This window comes from Agelaius tricolor, unplaced genomic scaffold, assembly GCF_023055355.1.
Source record: "Agelaius tricolor isolate 1412-34295 unplaced genomic scaffold, bAgeTri1.0.p SCAF_49, whole genome shotgun sequence".
NCBI lineage: Eukaryota > Metazoa > Chordata > Aves > Passeriformes > Icteridae > Agelaius > Agelaius tricolor.
In genome coordinates this window covers 2,468,215-2,485,884 of record NW_027269309.1, presented here as the reverse complement: position 1 = coordinate 2,485,884, position 17,670 = coordinate 2,468,215, and the positions used below count along the sequence as shown (strand labels likewise).

Below are 17,670 nucleotides of genomic sequence, written 5' to 3'. Positions count from 1 at the left end.
AAGAGTTTAAGTGGTCTCACCCTGGTGGTCTGGCAATGAGTTGAAAACACCACTCTTGCAAATGGATCTGAAAGGCCATTATCATCTGCAGATAGGATCCCTCGAGCCTGATACAGATGGGCTCGGAGCTGGAAATAGCTGAAGTCTGGTAAGAAAAGGAGAGAGGAAGTCCCCGACAAAGTCCTGTATGAGGCCAAAAAAATGCCTGAAGGAGAAGGCCAGCCAGATAGGAGTGGGCACATTCTGTGACAAATAGTTGCCACTTCTAGGGACTGTGGTTCTCAGCCAGTACATCTCAAAAGGTTTAGCCAAGCCAGACAAGCTCAGTGGGCTCCCCAGACACATCTGGGAAGTACATGACGTGCGACATGTGAAATGTGCAGTGTTCTGCTATGAGCATCTACTGTGGGGGAGCACCACCAAGCCTCATCAGAGGGGCAGAACTCATGCCCATTGCCAATTTGGCAGCACATTCAATGCCTACAAAGTACCCATTCTGTCTGGTGCTTTAGCTGTGAATGTGCAAATACATCCTCATGAGATCAAACTGGATGTGCCTATCCCAGTCATGCCTTGGAGACAACCCTAGATCAGGTCCTAATTCTCAGACATACTACAATTCTCAGATCACAGTGTGGCCTGAGGTGAAGGACTGTGGGGGGACAATGCACCACCACAGACAGTAATCCATGGATGGGACCTCTCAACTCCCTATTCTCCTGCTTATGTGAAGAACTGGTATCTGCACTCACCATCTCTGCTGAGCCGGCTGGGAGGGCAGTATGCTGAGGGCTGGGCTATCTCCTGCTTGCTCTCGGAAAGGAACTCCTCAGGCAGCTCTGCCAAACAGTTTTTTGCATATTTGGTTACCCCAAGCCACATATAGATTTCCAGTTTGGCAAAGATCTCACCAGTGTGTAAGCCAGGAACCTGAAAGCACAGAAGGTTTAGCAGGTTTCACATCTCGGACCAAGATGATCACCATCAGCCTGGGACTGACCAAAGAGCACAGGAGAAAGAGCATCACATCAGCAGAGGCAAAAGGCAGTTGTGGAATGAGAGCTGTGTTTCCTTGTGAACTTGAGGATTTCAGGAAGGAGGGCTGAAAGCAAGGAGGGGGAAACAGGATGAAGCAAGCAGGAGCACACTGTTTTGGTATAAACCCTACCTTCATAAAGACAGTCTGGATCTTTGCACAGTCTTTGCCTTTCTCCTCTTCAACTACTGAGTAGAGGATGTTTTGTGCAGGAATTCTGGCATATGCCACACGCCTGTTGTTGCTGAGCATCCAGATGAGTACATCAGGGAGAGTGCACTGGGGCTGGCGGGAGGGAAGGGAGGAACATCACAGCAGAGGAACAGCATGTGTCATCCTCCCTCCATTGACATGGTGAAAGCTTCATCTCCCCACAGGACAGACTGCTGAGCAATGGTGGTTTAGAGATCCAGAAATAAAGGACCTAACATTGGCCATGTACTTCTGAAAGTCAGCCCTGCAATATGGCTCTGGAGGTGTTGTGGTTTGACTCTGACTGGCAACTCAGCCCCATGCAGCCTGTCACACACTGTCCCTCGATGTGATGGGAAACAGGATTCAAAATGTAAAATTGAAAGAAGTCATGGATTGAGATAAAAACAGTTTAATAGGGAAAGAAAAAACTTCACACACAAGCAAAGCAAACCAAAGAATTCATTCCCCTCTTCCTGTGGACAGGCAGGTATTCAACCATCCCCAGAACACCAGAGCTCCATCACAGAAACGATGACTTGGGAAGAAAAACATCATCACTACAATTGTACATCACTCTACCCTCACATAGCTAAAGATGTGAAAATTATTTGACTTTACTTGGTGAAAGACTTCTCCAAACTTCAACAGCATCTGTCCACCTTATGTCAGCAAACATGGTGTTCTGGTTGACACTACAGCACAACACGCCGATTTTTTCAGTTACTTAAAATGAAAAAGTGAAACTCTGAACGTGCAGAGTCTCTGCTATGGATGAGAATCTTATTCCAATGCAAGTTTGAATCTGCAGAAAGTATCAAGGGTCAGACCCTGGTGGAAGTGCAGGCAGCACAAGCAAGGCTGTTTTCCAAGGCAAAACTGTCTGCTGCAGACAAGGCCTTGGGCTGGTGGGGCAGAGAGGCCCAGGAGGCCTGAAGCTGGCCCAGCTCTGCCTCCTACCCACTACAAAGTTGCTTGGACCGCCACCAACAGCCCTGCAAAGCTGCCTGGCCTCATCCCTCATTAGAGCTATCACAGGAAACATGGTAATTTCCAGTAGCTGGAACTTTGAATTTTACATAGCAGCAGAGGAAAAGCTTCAGCTCAGACTGGTGAGAGCCCCAGCAGCCAGCTCAGTATCCTCTCCTTGCCTAACCTCTCCAGCTCAGAACAGGGGTTCCCTTGTAGCCACTGTACCTCTTTAGCCACGGAGCGTATCTTTGCCAGGATCCTCCTTGTCTCCTTAACCTTCTCCTTGACATTGTCTCGGGTCAGGTGCCGTCTCACACGGAGCCCCTGCTTTGCATACAGGATCTGAACACAAAGCACAGCTGTTACACAACCAGCCAAGCCCCACTGAAACCCCACATGGGGGGTCTGCAGGGAGCCTATTGTGCCATCTTGCCCCATTGAGCCCTGATGTCCACCATGGCTCACTGCCCAGTTGCTGAGAGCAAACCTCCATGAACCTGTCACAAGCCATTTAACAAAGGGTGCCATGAACTGGAGACTACAGTAACTCATCAGCCTGGCCAATATAATCTGGTAACAGAAGTCCATAAGCTTTAAAATCATTTGGGGCAGAAAGTTGCCTAAGGAATAAACATTCCAGAAGCTGGTGGTCTAAGGCTCCAGATAGTGCCTGCAGGAGATCTTGGCCAAGGAGCAACTTGGGGCCACAGTAGTGTGGGATTATGAAGATGTAGGAAACTGCAACACAGGGCTTGGCTTTCACCATTATTAGTACATATCGGAGATAGTGTACACATCTGAAGAGAAACTTTGGGATGAATCAAAACTAATAATGAAATCCAGAAGAAATTCAGGGTGTACACCCACTATGGAGTGGCAAGTCCAGAAAACTCATCTCCTAGATGGGTTCTCTCTTCCAGAGTCTCTCAGGCTTTGCAGAGTACCTTCACCATAGCTCAGGTGATGACACGCAAGGAAGCAGAGGGAAGGGAACTGGGATCCAGATATGTCTAAATTTTATTTCCTGCTGCTGTCACTGCATTTTGGTCAGCTTTTCAAAGCTTTGTAGTCTGACGGGGGCTATGACTCTACAGTTGTGCTGTGATGAAGGGTATGTAATTGTGCTCTCATTCAGCTAGCTAGTCTTGTGTGTGAGGTGATAAGTGCCCAAGTGTTGCCCTTTCTAAGGACAGACAGATGAATGGCTGTTGTAGACCTGCTGGATATGTACTCAGCCAAGGGGCTGAGTTTTCAGGAGTAGTAGATCTCAGTGAGCCACCACAAAACTGCCTGCAGGAATATGGTGCACCAAAAGGCCTCCAGCAACCTACCAGGCAGCAATATGCACATGCTCAACTACATATGCCCCAGTGGAGATGAAGAAAGGCATCAGGGCACAGCATCTGCACAGAAAAGGGGGCAGCCATGGCCAGACTCTATCTCTTTTCCCTGTGCTGGAAATTGTATTGCTCTGAGCAGAGTTGGGAGATGCTGTATTAAAAGCCCATGACTGATACAGTGAGTTTTAGCTCCAGGTTTCCTTCTTAGCATCAGTTCCTGCTGATCCTCCAGAAGTTTCCCCAGAGCAGGGATTGCACAGGCTCCCACCAACCACCACCAAACCCCACAACTTACAATGTTGCGCATCAGGTATTTTGTCCGACATCGGTCCAGGTTATTTGGATGAGCCATTGTTTTTCTCTCTGCGCTGAGTGAATATTGCCTGCAATAAGAAAAGCAGCACAGACTCTGTATCCTCTGCACCCAGCATGTTGAGCACAGCTCACAGCAGGGACACAAGCTCCAAATCACCTGGTACCAAATCCCTGGTACCAATGTCAGGTGGCTCCATTTCTACAATGCCTTCTCTTCTGCAAGCTTGTTGGTTCAGAAGGTACACTGGGGATTCTCAGCACCTGAGGCTGCCTTTCTACTGTAGCACTGTAAACTGAAGTGCATAACAGCCCCCACAGGGTAGTCATGGGGATTGAAACAGTGATCTTTTGACTGTGTGATTGAAAAGAGTGAAGGAAATATCCTTCACATTTAGGAAACACATGAGAGCCCAGGAGCACTGAAGCTTTCATCTATGACCCCTCTGATTCTTAGAACAGGACTGGAGTCTCCTCTCCAAGCTTGAAGAGCTATAGAGAAGGTCCTTTTCCCAAGTCATCCTCATTTTCTTCTGCACATCCACCTCAAAAGGAGAAGAGAGAAGGCCGCACACAGCTGAGGCAGAACATTATACAACCTCCTAACCTGAAAACAAGAATCTTCAGGACATCAGGGACATGCTAACCTGCATCCACCTACAAATTCCTCCAGCACTTCTCTGAGCCGCTCTTCTGCATTAGCTTTTGGTCTTCTCAAGAGCTTATCCACGTCATCCAACCCCTGCTCCTGTAGCGAAATCACAATATTCACAAAGCTTGCACCTGGCTGAGGGGTCAGAGTAAAACCTTGCAAGGCTGCGTTTGTCACAAATGGCTTATGCCTTTCTGCAGAGCTGGGATTCATGAGCTGCAGATCAGCACTATGCTGCCTGGGACTCTCCAGAGCCTGAGGATAACCTTAACATTTGTTGTTACAACACCTTGTGTCTCAGTCCTCGAGCAGCCACTAAAATACACTGTGGCAAGCTCTACTTTCATATTTTCAAGCCAAAAGGGAAAGGCAAGGTCCTGGGGAGAGACTGCATCCCCTTCATGACAACCTGAGAGTCTGCTTGCCCAGTCATCTGCCCAGGGCTCACACAGCTCCGTACTGGCAGCAGAGGAACTTGTCACAGACATCATATCACATCACTCACTCCTCCAGGAACCACCACTAGGCAGTTGCACAGCATGAGTCCATGTGGCCTACCCAATTGTGTCTGAAGGGCAGGTGGGACTAAGCCCTGTGAGAGACATGGACTTGCATGGGTGGTGAGGACAGCAAACATCTCGCACAGCAACTGCACGTGCAACAAAGCACACCAGGAAGGAGCATGACACAAACACCCTGAAAATGCTACCAGGCGTTCTGCCAGTTTGACAATCCGGTTGGAAATGCAGAGTCTCCAGGTGTGATCCTCCCAATAGCTCCATACATACACGCAGGGTTTTTCATGTGTCATGGGCAAGCAGCTGTATGACCTAAGGACAGCAGGCAGAGGAGGTTATGGCTACTGCTACAGAAGGCATATGCCATATCATAACACATGCACTTGCACATCCAGCAAGGGAGCAGAGGCTGAACTCTGTCTCCCTCACAGAGAATTAATTGGCTGTTTTGGGCTCTGCACCATGGACATAGGTGCAAGCTGCTGGATCTGCCCTTTGCCATCCCAAACTAGCACACAGGGTTTCTAGTAGAGACAGCAGCACATGCTTAGACAAATGAGGCTGACAGGAGCATGGGAAGTTGCCAAGATTTCTCACTGCTATGGGACTACGTAGTAGCAGGCACAGGACACACAACACAAAGACTAAGACATTGCCAGGCGTATGGGACAAACTAGGAAATATTCCCAGAGCAAACATCAGAAGAGCTTGTGTATGTGTTGTGCCTGCTCCACATAGAACAGCATATGCCAAGAGTACTCCTCTCCTTCCTCACTGGAAACAAGCCCTTAGGACACTGTTTGTGAAGCAGAAAAGGGATGGCTGTTTTTGACAGGTCTCAGTTTCCTTGGGACTCCATCCTTGGCCATCTGCAAACATCAAGCAGACACCACAGGGCTCATAGAGCTAGTGGGAAATCCCAGCCATCTAGGCCATGACAAGCTGCAGGATTGCAAGGAAGAGAAACCTATGATGCATTGCTGAGCAGACCTCTAATAACATCTGGAACAACCAATGTGGGAAGCTGTAACAGCTCCAAGAAAGGTGGAATAGAAAGATATAGAAGACTTACTTGTCATATTCCATGGGCTCTGGTCTCTGACTCTTTGTAACTGATTTGTTCATTGCCACTAAAGCTGGAGTCAGGATTTCAGCATCCAGCTCACCATCTGAACCAGCATCCAGTAAAGGCTGCCTTTCTTCTTTCACTTCTCCCTTTTCCACTTTTTGCCATCCTTTGGTCACAACCTCTTCGGATTTGCCAAAGTTTCCTTGAAGGTGAACATTAAATTATAAACAGGTAAGTGGGATCACTCAGGTGTTTTTAGAAAAGAAGTTTTCTAGCTAGCAATACCAGACTCTTGGAAGGAAGATTGCCACAGAGGCATTTACTTCTTTGGGAACTAGTAGTTGTGTCCAACCATTGGCACATCACATGGACAACCAGGAGGTCCGAGAGGGAGCTGGGCAATTGCAAGGAGGTCCTTGTGTATGCCTTCTTCAGTTCTATCAGCTCCACCAAGTGCCTGTGGACTACCATCTACATCCCTACACTGGGACCAGCTTCAGCTCCTCAAGTAGTATCTCAACATCAAGCATCTTCACCCATCCAGCTTAGCAGGTGAGGGCTTTGACCCGCTCTCAGGCCATTGTTTCCCCATCACTTGTTGTGACATCCCCTCAGTGCCACATGGCCAACCCCAGTATCCCAGCTTTCCCTCCTTTTTTTCCCTTTCTTGCTACCAAATCCTTCTACTTCTTTGTACTCTTACTTACTAGAAGAGTTTCCCCAAACTTTCCCAAAACAGGTGTTTCACACAAATGGTGCAAATCTCCAGTCCCATAGCAGAGATTCGGGGTTTTAGTAAAGCACTGTGCACACTCCCTGGACTCATTCCTCATCTTTCCCAGCTTCCTGAGCTGACTTGACAGGGCAGTATGAAGAACTGACTTGGCTGTCAGAGGGAGATTCACACTCTTCCCATAGTTTCTGCACATGGGGCCCTGGGGAATACACACCTATAGAGACTTCAAAGTTGACAGGTTTCGAGCTGAGAGAGGAGTCCATCATAGTGGCTTCAAAGAAGGCAGCAAAGAGAAGGAATTCATCCTTTCTCCCCAACACATTCTGAGCAAGGAGACAGAAATCAGCCTGAGACCCTCGTGTGCCAAAGCACTGCCTGAGCACCAGGGCATAACTGATGTCTGCCAGCCCTTCCACAGGACCTCAGCAGGATGCTGCTGAGATTACCACTGGTCTGCCAGGATAAGATTTCTTGGAAATCCTGAGGTGTTGATGCAGAGCCATGGATTCTCATGTGAAGCCACTGAGCAGGTTGTAGGCTAAGGGATGGCTACTGCATCAACACAGCTGCCTCCCACCTTGCCTCTTTCCCTTCACAGATGTGCATGCCAAAGACTGGCATGGATCAGCCGTGTCAGCACAGAACTCACCTCAGGGAGTGGATGAAGCTCTTCCACCTCCACAGTGACCTCCCTGGGCTGCTCAGCCTCCTGAGAGCTCCCAGCCTCCCCCTGTCCCTGCATCTGGCTCGGTTCTTTAGTTTTCTCCTTGGATTTTTTACTTTTCTTCTTCAGCTTCATTTTTCTCAGGGCACCTCTCATTCTGTACCCAAGCTTCCTCTCTGCTGCACTGGGGCTGCTGAAGATCTCCACTGTGATGGCCATGAGGATGCGCCCACGGTAGAAGATGCCCTCACCCAAGCCTTCATTGAGGTCTTTGTGGACATCTCGCAGAGTTGAATTCTGGGAGGAGCCATACAGGTTCACCCAGGCTGGGCCAAATGTGGGGTTAAAGCCTGCAGAGACAGGGACAGGGTTTCATTATGCTCCAGGGTGCCGCTGCAGAAAGACCTCCCCAAAAAGGACTGCCCAGGACACCAGAGTGTCAGCATGCTCCCAGCCCCAGGAGACCAGCATGCCAAGCAGAAAGTGCATGGCACAGGGCTGCCCAAGGCAGCCATGCCAAGCCTCACCATTCCTGTCAGGGTCTGAGATCTCCTGCAGGTCAATGTAGTGTGTAGCAATGGCCACAGCACCGACATTGGCATCATCCAGCACCTGGACTTTTATCTTCCTGGACAGAGGTGGGAACATCTCAATAAAACTAATCTGCTCGTTCCACTCGGGCTCAGTGGTGCTGGTCTCTACTGACGTTTCCCCCTGGGAAGGAGAAGGTGTGAAAGTGTCACTGTCCCAACTGGTGCCCAGAGAAAGGGATGCCTCAAAGCTTGTCTCGGAATGGCATGCACTCTTGTACCACCTGGCAGACAGTGCCAGGCAGGCTCTGGGTGTGGCGATGTCCCTGCTCCTATCCCTGTTCCTGCAATTCCTCTCTGTTTCATTAGCGGGGGGCTGTCCCAAGGCCCTGGCATGACCTACACAATCAAGGGAATGCAAACGAGCAGCAGACTCATAGGTATCTAAGGGTTGCCTGGAGCACTCCAGGCCCACAAGACTGCCAATCAGGGATTGATTCTCATATTAATGGATAATATGGGATCAAAAACCCTGACCTTGTGTGCAAAAACTGGGTCATTATCTCAGTAAAGTCTCTCAAGGGTCTCAGGCTGAGCCCAGCCTGACACAGAAAAAGGACTTCTGCTCCAGGATTTATCCCTATATTTAAGGATATGAATATCTGCCTGCAAAACCAGTAGCTCAGCCAGTAGCTGTGCTCAGGGCTGAGGATGTCCTATAAGCAGCTCTCTGTAGAGACAAAAGCAGAGAACAGCCTTCTCATTCAGACATTGCACAGCCATGGCCACACAGCCCAGACCACTGCTAAAGGCAGCAACACCTGAGCTCTCCCAGGCTATTTTCAGTGGGATTGCCTCATGGGGGCTCCGGGCACCATGAGCCCACCACATGCTGCCACACAGCCAAGAGAGAATCAGCCTGTCCCAACACAGCTTCCCCTCAGACTCACCTGCTGCCCACAGAATGAGACCTGCACATATGGGTCGATAAAGACTTTTCTCTCCCCTATGATCTTGGAGATACCACCCATGATGCCTGCTCTCATGCTGGGCAGCCCCTCAGCACGATAGAGTTTGATGCAGACCTTGGCCCAGGGTCTCTCTGCAGGAACTCTCTTAGGCAGCAGCAGATTCCTGAAAGACAAATTCATGTTCTGCCTCTCTCCTGAAGTCCACGGAACACAATGATGGGAAATTCACTGACTGGCAGGAATATTGGATCCTGCCTCACCACAGGTCTTTTTCACTGGGTCTTTGCCCATCAGAAGAGGGGAAAATGGGGAAAAAAAGGTTGTGTGAAGAGAGACATGGCAGTGTTCCCCAGGGACATGCAAGATCCCACTGCACCTACCTTTCAATGTCCTCATCCTGGTTCCTGGAATAGGTAGGAAGGAAGCCCACACTATCCCCGCGTGCAGAGACAGAGATGTTGCACTTCACAAAGCCTTTCACGCCTGCCTGGGTGTCCATGGGGTCACTGATAACTGCCCACTTCTGGAAAAACCTGTGATCTGAGAGGGAAGAGGAGGAGTTCCCTAGGGAGCAGCTAGGTTACCATTTCACATCCAACTCTGTCCGCACAAAGACTGCTCTGGCCCTGATCCTGCCTCTGAAGGTGCAGGAGGTGTCACCTGCCTTCAGACAGCTGGGTGGAGAAGCAAGCTCAGATCTTCATGCAAACTAAGTGCTTTAAAACCAGGGCCTTGACCAGACCCATCAGAGCATGAAGGAAACACCAGTTTCACATAGAGCCAGGATCAGACACAGGTATGTGGTACAGTTCTCATACCTGGCTGGCTGTACACTGTCTCAACATCCATCTTGAACGTTCCTATGCAAGTTCCCAGAAATGGTATCTTCTTTGAGTGAAAAACCTGCAGACAGCACAAATTTCTCTGAGCACCATGAGGTGTGGACAGCCAGGTGACACATCCAGATATCTCCAAGGAACACAGGGCTGCCAAGAGGTGTTCCAAGCACAGCTGAGGCAGTGGTTGCAAGCTCTTCATGCAGATTGACTCATCTGTGTTAGCCATAGGACTAACCCCTTCCTACCCAACCACTCCCACAAAGCCCACCAGCCCATAGCCCACAGTCAAACCTAGACCAAGGCAGTCATGCGCAAACAATTCAGCTTCTGCAATCCCAGGTGAGCCACAGCCCAACAATGGAGATAGGACAGATCTGTTTTCCCACAGGAAGTCCTTGTGTCCGTATCCTGCTGGGTTAGGGCAGAGCCACAACCCCATCAGGACAGCATCTCTCCCAAAACCCAAGTCTTGCTCAGTTCTTGCTGAACTCTCAGCAGCAGAAGAGACACGCAGCTTTTCACAAGGAAAGTACGGAGACCACTTGGCAAAGGGTGTGCTGGCTGGGTTTAGCGATCTTCAGAATATCCCTGTGTCTTGGGAAAGTCTTTGTGCTTTGTGCCAAGGGATTTTCAACCTCTCTGCCTGCCTGGGCTTTTCTACAGCACAAATAATCACATCAGTCACTTACCTTCAGGACCTGCAGGATGAGACTCCAAGGTAAGGGGGCAGTAGGGAATTAATGCCAAACAGCAGGGCAACAAGGCAAAAGGCAAGAAAGTGCCCCAGAGGCCCCACTGCAGTCACAGGGTGATGAAAAACCCTTACCTGGATGAGATGGGAAGGCAACACTGCCCAGCACTGGCTCAGAGCAGGGCTAGGTCTCTGCCCCAGTGCAGCCACAGGAAGGCCCTGTGGCTCTCTGTGGGTAGGTGATTCCAGCTGGAACACCTCCATGGTATTGGTAGCCTTGCTTTGCCCATTGCACCCAGTGTCTACACACAGAAGCACCAGGCTGTACCACTAACCAGTGAAAGATGAAGAGGAAGACATACATACCGAGATCTCTATGAGTCTGTGCAATAAAATGTCCCTTGGCTCATAGAAGTCAAACAAAAAATACTGGAAGAGAAGAGCAAGACAGCTTAGCCCCAGGCTTCCAGACTTCCCTTGCAAGGATGGTCCCAGGCACTCGGGACATTGGTGGGGCAAGGACAGAGCCTCTGTCCATGTCACATACTTCGTTGTAGAAGGGGCAGTTTGTTGACTTCTGTGTCGCCGTGTGCCTCTTTTCTTCTCCCACCTTGACTACAACAAAGGGGTTGATGTTCACCCCCACCAACTTCTGTGCTTCAATTACATTAATCCCAACCTGAGAAAATACGGGAGAAAACCAGCACTCTCCTTGTTTACACCTCCATCCTGAGATTGTTTCAAGAATACCAATATGCACATGTACAGGGCAGTCTCAATTCAGAGCTGGATGCCTAGGGCAGGCAAAAGCATGCCTGCTGAAATCTGCTACAGCCAGGAGAGACCAAAGTAGTATTTGAGATGCTTGTTTCTTTCAGACAAGCAAGGAAATAAAGTGTAAGAGCCCCAGTACTTTTGACAAGAGCTGACCTTCCCAGCCACTTGTACCCTCAGTTTCTCATCCCAAGTGGCTAAAAACCCACTGCTCCCACATGGGAGGGTCCACAGAGCATCTTGGAGAATTTGCTTTTTGTATCTTCTGTTAATACTCCTCTTTGAATGCTACTGAGATGGACACCATTGGAGAGACTGGAATGTGGCCGCTTACTATTTACTTACATTTACTGCAACTGCTTACGAGTCTAAGATATAAAAGAAATGGTCTCACACTTGCTCTTAGTACAAGCAATTAGACCATGGTTAAGGTACAGAATGATTGCTTCAAGAGAATGATGGCAGTAAATTCAATCCTCTTGTCTGGGTTGAAACTTCCTGCTTGGTTGATAGGACAAAAGGTGAGTCCACGTTTACTTAGAACCAGAGGAAGATTTATATCCATAGCCATGCTGGGAGACTTGCCCTGAAATCAATTTAGCCTGATGTGAGATAATCAGCCAGAGCCACTGCTTCCTAACAGCTTTCTGGCATGTCCAAGCAAGCCCCCACATAGCCCTCTGGCCCTGGTCATGTCCCACAGCTCTCCCTAAGGAAGACAGACAAGACCCTGGCAGAAAGCTGGCAGGCACCAGCCCTGCCTGGGTACTCTCTGAAGCTCTGCTCAGGCAGTGGTTTGCAATGGCACATGTAGCTGATTCCCTTCTCCTGTTTATCCATAGCTAACTACATGGGCTTACTGATACTGTGGCCGGCACTCATGGATGCAGTTCATTCTGCATGCCGTTCACGGATGCAGGGAATCTTACATCTTGCCCAGGGAAGTCACACAAAGCATGATGGTCTTCATGCTAGAGGCCTCGGCAAAGTAAGTGGCAATTGGAGAAGCCCAGGCCTTCAGCAAGGCAGTAAGAGACTGGCTGCGGGGTCAGAGGCAGCAATAGAGACATGCACCCAGTGCTGCAGTACCTGGAAACTCTGCGACGTTGGGATGGCAAAGAGGTCCCGTGCAGAGCAGAGTCTGGAGCGGCTGCACAGAAAAAAAAGCCCAGGTGAGCAGGTGTCCTTGTCAACATGAACCCTGAGTAAGTCCCCACCAAGGGAAGCAACAGAAAACCTCACAAATAATGGCTCATTGCCTTGGGAATAAGCCAATCCCCAACACACCCTATCTAGGGCCTTTAGAGATGGAAATTTTCTGACATTTTGCCAAAGCAGACTGTCATGAGCTGCAGGAATTCCTCAGGATATGGCACTTTATACACCAAGACCCAAGCAAGGACAAGAAAGAAGACCATGCCATGGATACCTCTTTACAGGGCTGAAGATTATGCCCGAGGCCTCAATCTCAGATGTATCATAGAAATCTTCTTCCTCTTCCTCTTCTTCATCAGTCTCCAGACCTTTTGCCAGCTTCCTGCCTAGTGAAGCAGCCTTCTTGTCCAGTTCCTTCGCTCTCAGCCACTCGGCAGTCCTGCAAGCCCCGCAGCATGCCATGAACCATACATCAGCCCTCACAAGTGGGCTGTGGACTGCCCTCCACCCAGGAGGGTGAGCCGACATTCAAGGGCTACTTACTCCAGCTGCTCAAATCCAGGATTGTGGATGATTAACTCTGAACTGTAAAAAACAAAAGATGTTTTTCTCTAAAGACCAGTGTGCCACAGCTGTTTTCTGATTCATTTAAGGAACAGTGCCCCAGACACTCTCCTGTTTATTTTTTGGCAGGGACACCAGCAATTTTTTCCTAAGCTTATCCACTGTCCACCCCATGTGTCTGCTGTTTTCTCTCTAGTTCCACAAGTGACACTCTACAGGCCTTGCTACTGCCTGTCATCCTGTTTGCCCAGAAACCTACAACTCCCCTGGCTTTGGGCATTACCAGCATGCATGGTGCATGGAATTGCTGGAGGCCAAAACCATGCTCTCTGCAACTTTGCAACCACAAGCCAGGAGGGCTGCAGAAATGCTCTCAAGTCTCTCCTAGGGAGTCCCAGGACTCCCAGCACCTACAGTAGATTGTTGCAGTCAAAGGCTCGTTGTGATAACAAGGAATTAATCTCTTTATCCAAGAGTCCTGCTCCCTTATTGCTGCTGTAGAGTTGAGACACATCAGCCTGGCCAGAAATGGAGACTACATGAGGCTGGATTGCATCTCAAAGGCTGCCACTGACAAAGGCAGCTTTACAGATTGCCTGGAAATTTGCTCTTTCTAGGATTTCCATACCTGTCTTTCATAAGATAGACAAAATCCTCTTCAACCCAGCTCCCTGCTGAGCTATTTGGAGGCTGGTAGCGCAAATCCAACTCAATGTAGATCTACAAAGCAGAAAGTGAAAGGGCCTGAGAGCTTGGTAGCCACAAAACAAAGGCAAAAATGTCACAAAAAAGAGAAAGGGGGACATGGAAGAAAAAAAGAAGTGAGAAGCGTCCCCACAAGAAGCATATTTATACCAGACTCCCATTGTCTGCCTCCACCAATAGGCTAGACATAACAAAACTCCCTCCTCCACAGCTTCTCAAACTCCATGTTTCATTGAATAAAAGCTGGCTCAACTTTACAAATCTACCATAAAGAGGCCCAGAGAATAGCCTCGAAGCATTTTTGACAAGGGAATTGGGGAGAGCCCGGCACAATGACATGCAGGGATTTGGAGCAGTCTCTCTGGAGGAGGCACAAGACAGCTGGCAGAGGATCCTAGCAAGCTAGGAATCCCTAGCTTGGATTAAAATGCTGGAGAAGCCACCAGCACATCGAGAGCCTGCATCACAAGAGAAAAGGAAGGACAGCCAGAGACGTACAGAGCACGCTGGGTATTGGCACAGCCAACACAGGTGTGAACACCCTTGGTCTGCAGGTGGCCAGCCTGATCTCAAACCAACACATACACAAATGATTTCCCAGCAGAGGCCAAAAACACTAGCATGGAGGAGATCACTCCTTAGTAGGCTGAAGGAGATGTACTCTGGGTTCAGAGCTCAATCCCTGGAAAATGCATATTTCCGGGAAAAGAAATGCAGCCCAAGAATTCAGGAAAGGCAGCAGAAAAGGCTAGAGGGTGAAGAAGCCTGAGACGAAGCTGGATGAAAAGCTAAGGGCCTAAAAACACTCCTTCAAATCACCAGGAGAAGAAGAGGTGCAAGTAACTCTATTCCCAGAGGAGAACTGGATTTGGACTAACAGGAAGTCTAATGGCTTTATTCCCACTTTTCTAAAGGAGCAGCCTCTCTCTTGGGGTCATGTCTCTTCCAAGCTGAGCTGAGAGGGTCTCAGGCTGCTCTTGAATGAGCAGTCTTGTCTGCCCTATTTCTATCCCCTGCAGCTGTTGTGCAGCCAGGGTTGCACAATCCAAAACTAACCCAGCAAAACTGAATGTGGTTGGGTTTTGGTTGGAGCAGCTCATCAGCACATGTGTGTTGGGAAGGATGAAAGTTTGACAAGAAAGTCTCACAGATATGTATGCTTAGCAGAAAGATTTTTAAATGTAGAGTCTGATGAAGGAATAGAGATGGAAGCAAGTTTTGACATAGAAGAAAATAATTGCTGAGCCAGTATTACTGGATAACCAAGGACGCAAAGGGTATGTTGGAAGGGGGTTTTATGACTTAGAGCAAAGGATCAACCCACCTCAAACAAGAAGATGTTTTTACCAAGCAAGAAAATAGCACAGGCAAACAAGCCTGCTGATGTGGCAAGTAGAAAATAGGTCTCAGAATTTTCCACTGCAAGAAAACTGAATAACAACTTCTAGCTTAAACTATAATGTACTAATTTTTAGTGACTGGAGAATTGTAACATGAATATGGTAATTACAGTAGTTATGATAGACTATAGATAATAGTTAAGGTATAGATTAGTTCTACTGTATTAAGATGCTAAGCAAAGAAAAGTATATAATGCAATGTAACCAAAACCAAAGGGTCTCCAGGGCTGCCTGCAGCTGGAGCTGACAGCTGTAGGCACAGCTCTGTCACCCACAACCCTGGACTGCTGTAACCTCTTGGATGGAATAAACTGCATTTTGGAGAGCCCCCTGGAGTCCCACATCTCTCATTTAGGCTCTTACACATGTGTTGCTGTGAGTACAAGGGAAGAGGCACCCAGGTCAAAGGGCTGGGCCACATTGTACCGCTGACCTTACACAATGGAGTCCCTTCAAACCATCACCAGCACCAAGAGGTGAGTCTAATCCCTGTCTCTTTGCTAGCATGAACATTTATCCAGTGAGCTGAATGGGCTAAAAATCATCCTGGAAATGGTCAATTTCTATCTGGACCAGCTCCAGGAGTCCAGTAACACCAGCAACTTGTGCCTGTGCCACTCAGGCTGGTGGTCTGGAGGCCACAGAGCTTGCATACCATGTGCCACCATGTGGTTTAGTCATACTGCCTGTGTGAAGAGCAAGCAGAAAGGCAGCACCTTGCAGGACCGCTGCCTCCACCTCTGCTCTTCCTGCCTGCCAGCTGCCCTGGCACAGGTGTGGCAGTCTGGAACCCACTGAGCTGTGCCTGCACACCCAGCTGGCAGGAAACAGCTCATTTTAGGGTGGTGTTCATCTTCTACAAGTGCAAAGGACTGACTGAGCCCCAGTGCCAGGGCTGGAGGAGAGCAGGACCCGCAGAGCAGAGGGGCAGTCAGGTGTCAGTGACACTCATGCTGTCACAGACACTCATTAAGCCATCCAGTTAGCGCTAATGTTTAACCCAAAAGCTTGCTGGGGGTTCCAAGGCACACTACCACCTTCCACCTCACTCCATCACTGCAGCAGCCCATACACATGCACTTCATGGTGCATGAAGCAGAGAAGATGCGACTTCCTACATCCATTTCCCAGAGTTGAGAAGGTTTTATGAAGCCTCCCTCTGTTCATTCAGGCCCTTGACAGTTCTCCAGGAGCCCCAGCCAAACCCATGCATTTGTAGATGCTCCAAGAAACCTTTTGGTGGATGTGAAGTGTCTATGCAGAGATGGCATAAATGCCACAGTGCTTCCAGCTCAAACAGCATTTTGGATTCCCCCTCAGTTCCCAATCCACCTGGAGAGTACCACGTGAAGTGTCCCAAAAAGCCTTACTTTGCTGATAGCCAGGCTGTCCATGGAGAACTTACATCAGTGACTCTATTGCTCTTGTCCACAAGGGACTCACGCAGGATTAGTCTTCCAGATGTCATCAGGTGCTGAAGGCTGAGGACAAGGGTACCGAGCAGCCTGGTGAAAGGAATGAGGGATTTGTCTTTACAAACAAACTGTGGGTTTGCTGGTAGATAAAACTAGTACTGAGGGATAAAAGAAACAATGGGAAGGATTCCACTGATTGATGAATGGAATGAGAGATTTGTCTTTACAAACAGTAAACAAACTGCTGATAAATAAAGTTAGATACAGAGAGATAAAAGAAGAACCATACATTCCATAGAAATTCCATAGATTGACACAAGGGAAAAAAAAAAGGGGCAGGGGTATACAAATTACAAGGGAGTCATAGGTATTAGGCATTTCAGGAAGTCTGTTCCTCTCAAGTACGCCAGCCAATGGGGAAAAAGAGAAGGGAAATGTGGAGGGGAAATCAGGATAAAAAGGAGGCTGTGTCCTCTAACAATTTGAGAGACCCCACAAAGAACACCCATAACCTCTCCTTTTATTCAAATAAAGCTACAGGACTCCTCTGTCTCCTTTTTGGACATAAACCTCTGGTGTTTGTGGATTAATCTTCCTAACACTGGAATAAAAAGAGAGACTGCAACAACACTGTACATAGCATCAGTGCCTACATCCTGGGGAGTACTGGGACCTCCACTCTCCCACTCACAGCCCCTCTGAGCTGCCCTGAAGTGTTTTTCATAGGGAGTCTGGCAGCTGAATACCTGAGACTGACCCTGCAGCAGGTCCTGCCTTTTCCCTAGTCATGCCCAGGCAGCTACTTGCAACTGAGCTGCCACTGATGGTTAAAGGTTTGTGCAGATCCAGACTCATGGAGTGTGAAGGAGATCTCCCCATCAGCAGAGTTGGGCTTCACAGGAGCCAGTCTGTGTCTGGGCATCCAGCAGAGCTGGGGAGACTCTTCTCAGAAAAAACTGGGAAACAGAAGCTTTACACAAGAAAATACAAAACTAGGACATAAAGCTATGGCCACAAGAATGTCAGCAAGTCAGGCCAAAATTTACCTACTCCAAAGTGGCTTCTGCCTGGAGAAGGGTTATCTGCCTCCCTGCAAGTGGCAGCAAGGCATGCAGGACAGCATTTGCCAAACCTA

General features: G+C 48.7%; 1 protein-coding gene across 1 annotated transcript in view; it reads right to left on the bottom strand.

Annotated features, from left to right (window-relative positions):
- LOC139604313 (fer-1-like protein 4) overlaps positions 1–17,036 on the bottom strand; it is a 36,569-nt gene extending 19,533 nt beyond the window's left edge. The window contains exons 1-19 of the mRNA XM_071455436.1: positions 16,526–17,036; positions 13,644–13,735; positions 12,995–13,036; positions 12,726–12,890; positions 12,386–12,446; positions 11,070–11,201; positions 10,889–10,951; positions 9,811–9,895; positions 9,373–9,532; positions 8,972–9,155; positions 8,019–8,205; positions 7,477–7,841; positions 7,042–7,150; positions 6,095–6,293; positions 3,836–3,923; positions 2,426–2,542; positions 1,169–1,321; positions 753–930; positions 21–145 (exon numbers count right to left, since the gene is read on the bottom strand). Coding sequence (XP_071311537.1) covers positions 21–145; positions 753–930; positions 1,169–1,321; positions 2,426–2,542; positions 3,836–3,923; positions 6,095–6,293; positions 7,042–7,150; positions 7,477–7,841; positions 8,019–8,205; positions 8,972–9,155; positions 9,373–9,532; positions 9,811–9,895; positions 10,889–10,951; positions 11,070–11,201; positions 12,386–12,446; positions 12,726–12,890; positions 12,995–13,036; positions 13,644–13,735; positions 16,526–16,588 — 2,568 coding nt within the window. The 5' untranslated portion in view covers positions 16,589–17,036. The remainder of the gene's footprint in view (positions 1–20; positions 146–752; positions 931–1,168; positions 1,322–2,425; positions 2,543–3,835; positions 3,924–6,094; positions 6,294–7,041; positions 7,151–7,476; positions 7,842–8,018; positions 8,206–8,971; positions 9,156–9,372; positions 9,533–9,810; positions 9,896–10,888; positions 10,952–11,069; positions 11,202–12,385; positions 12,447–12,725; positions 12,891–12,994; positions 13,037–13,643; positions 13,736–16,525) is intronic.
- Positions 17,037–17,670: the final 634 nt, after the last annotated feature.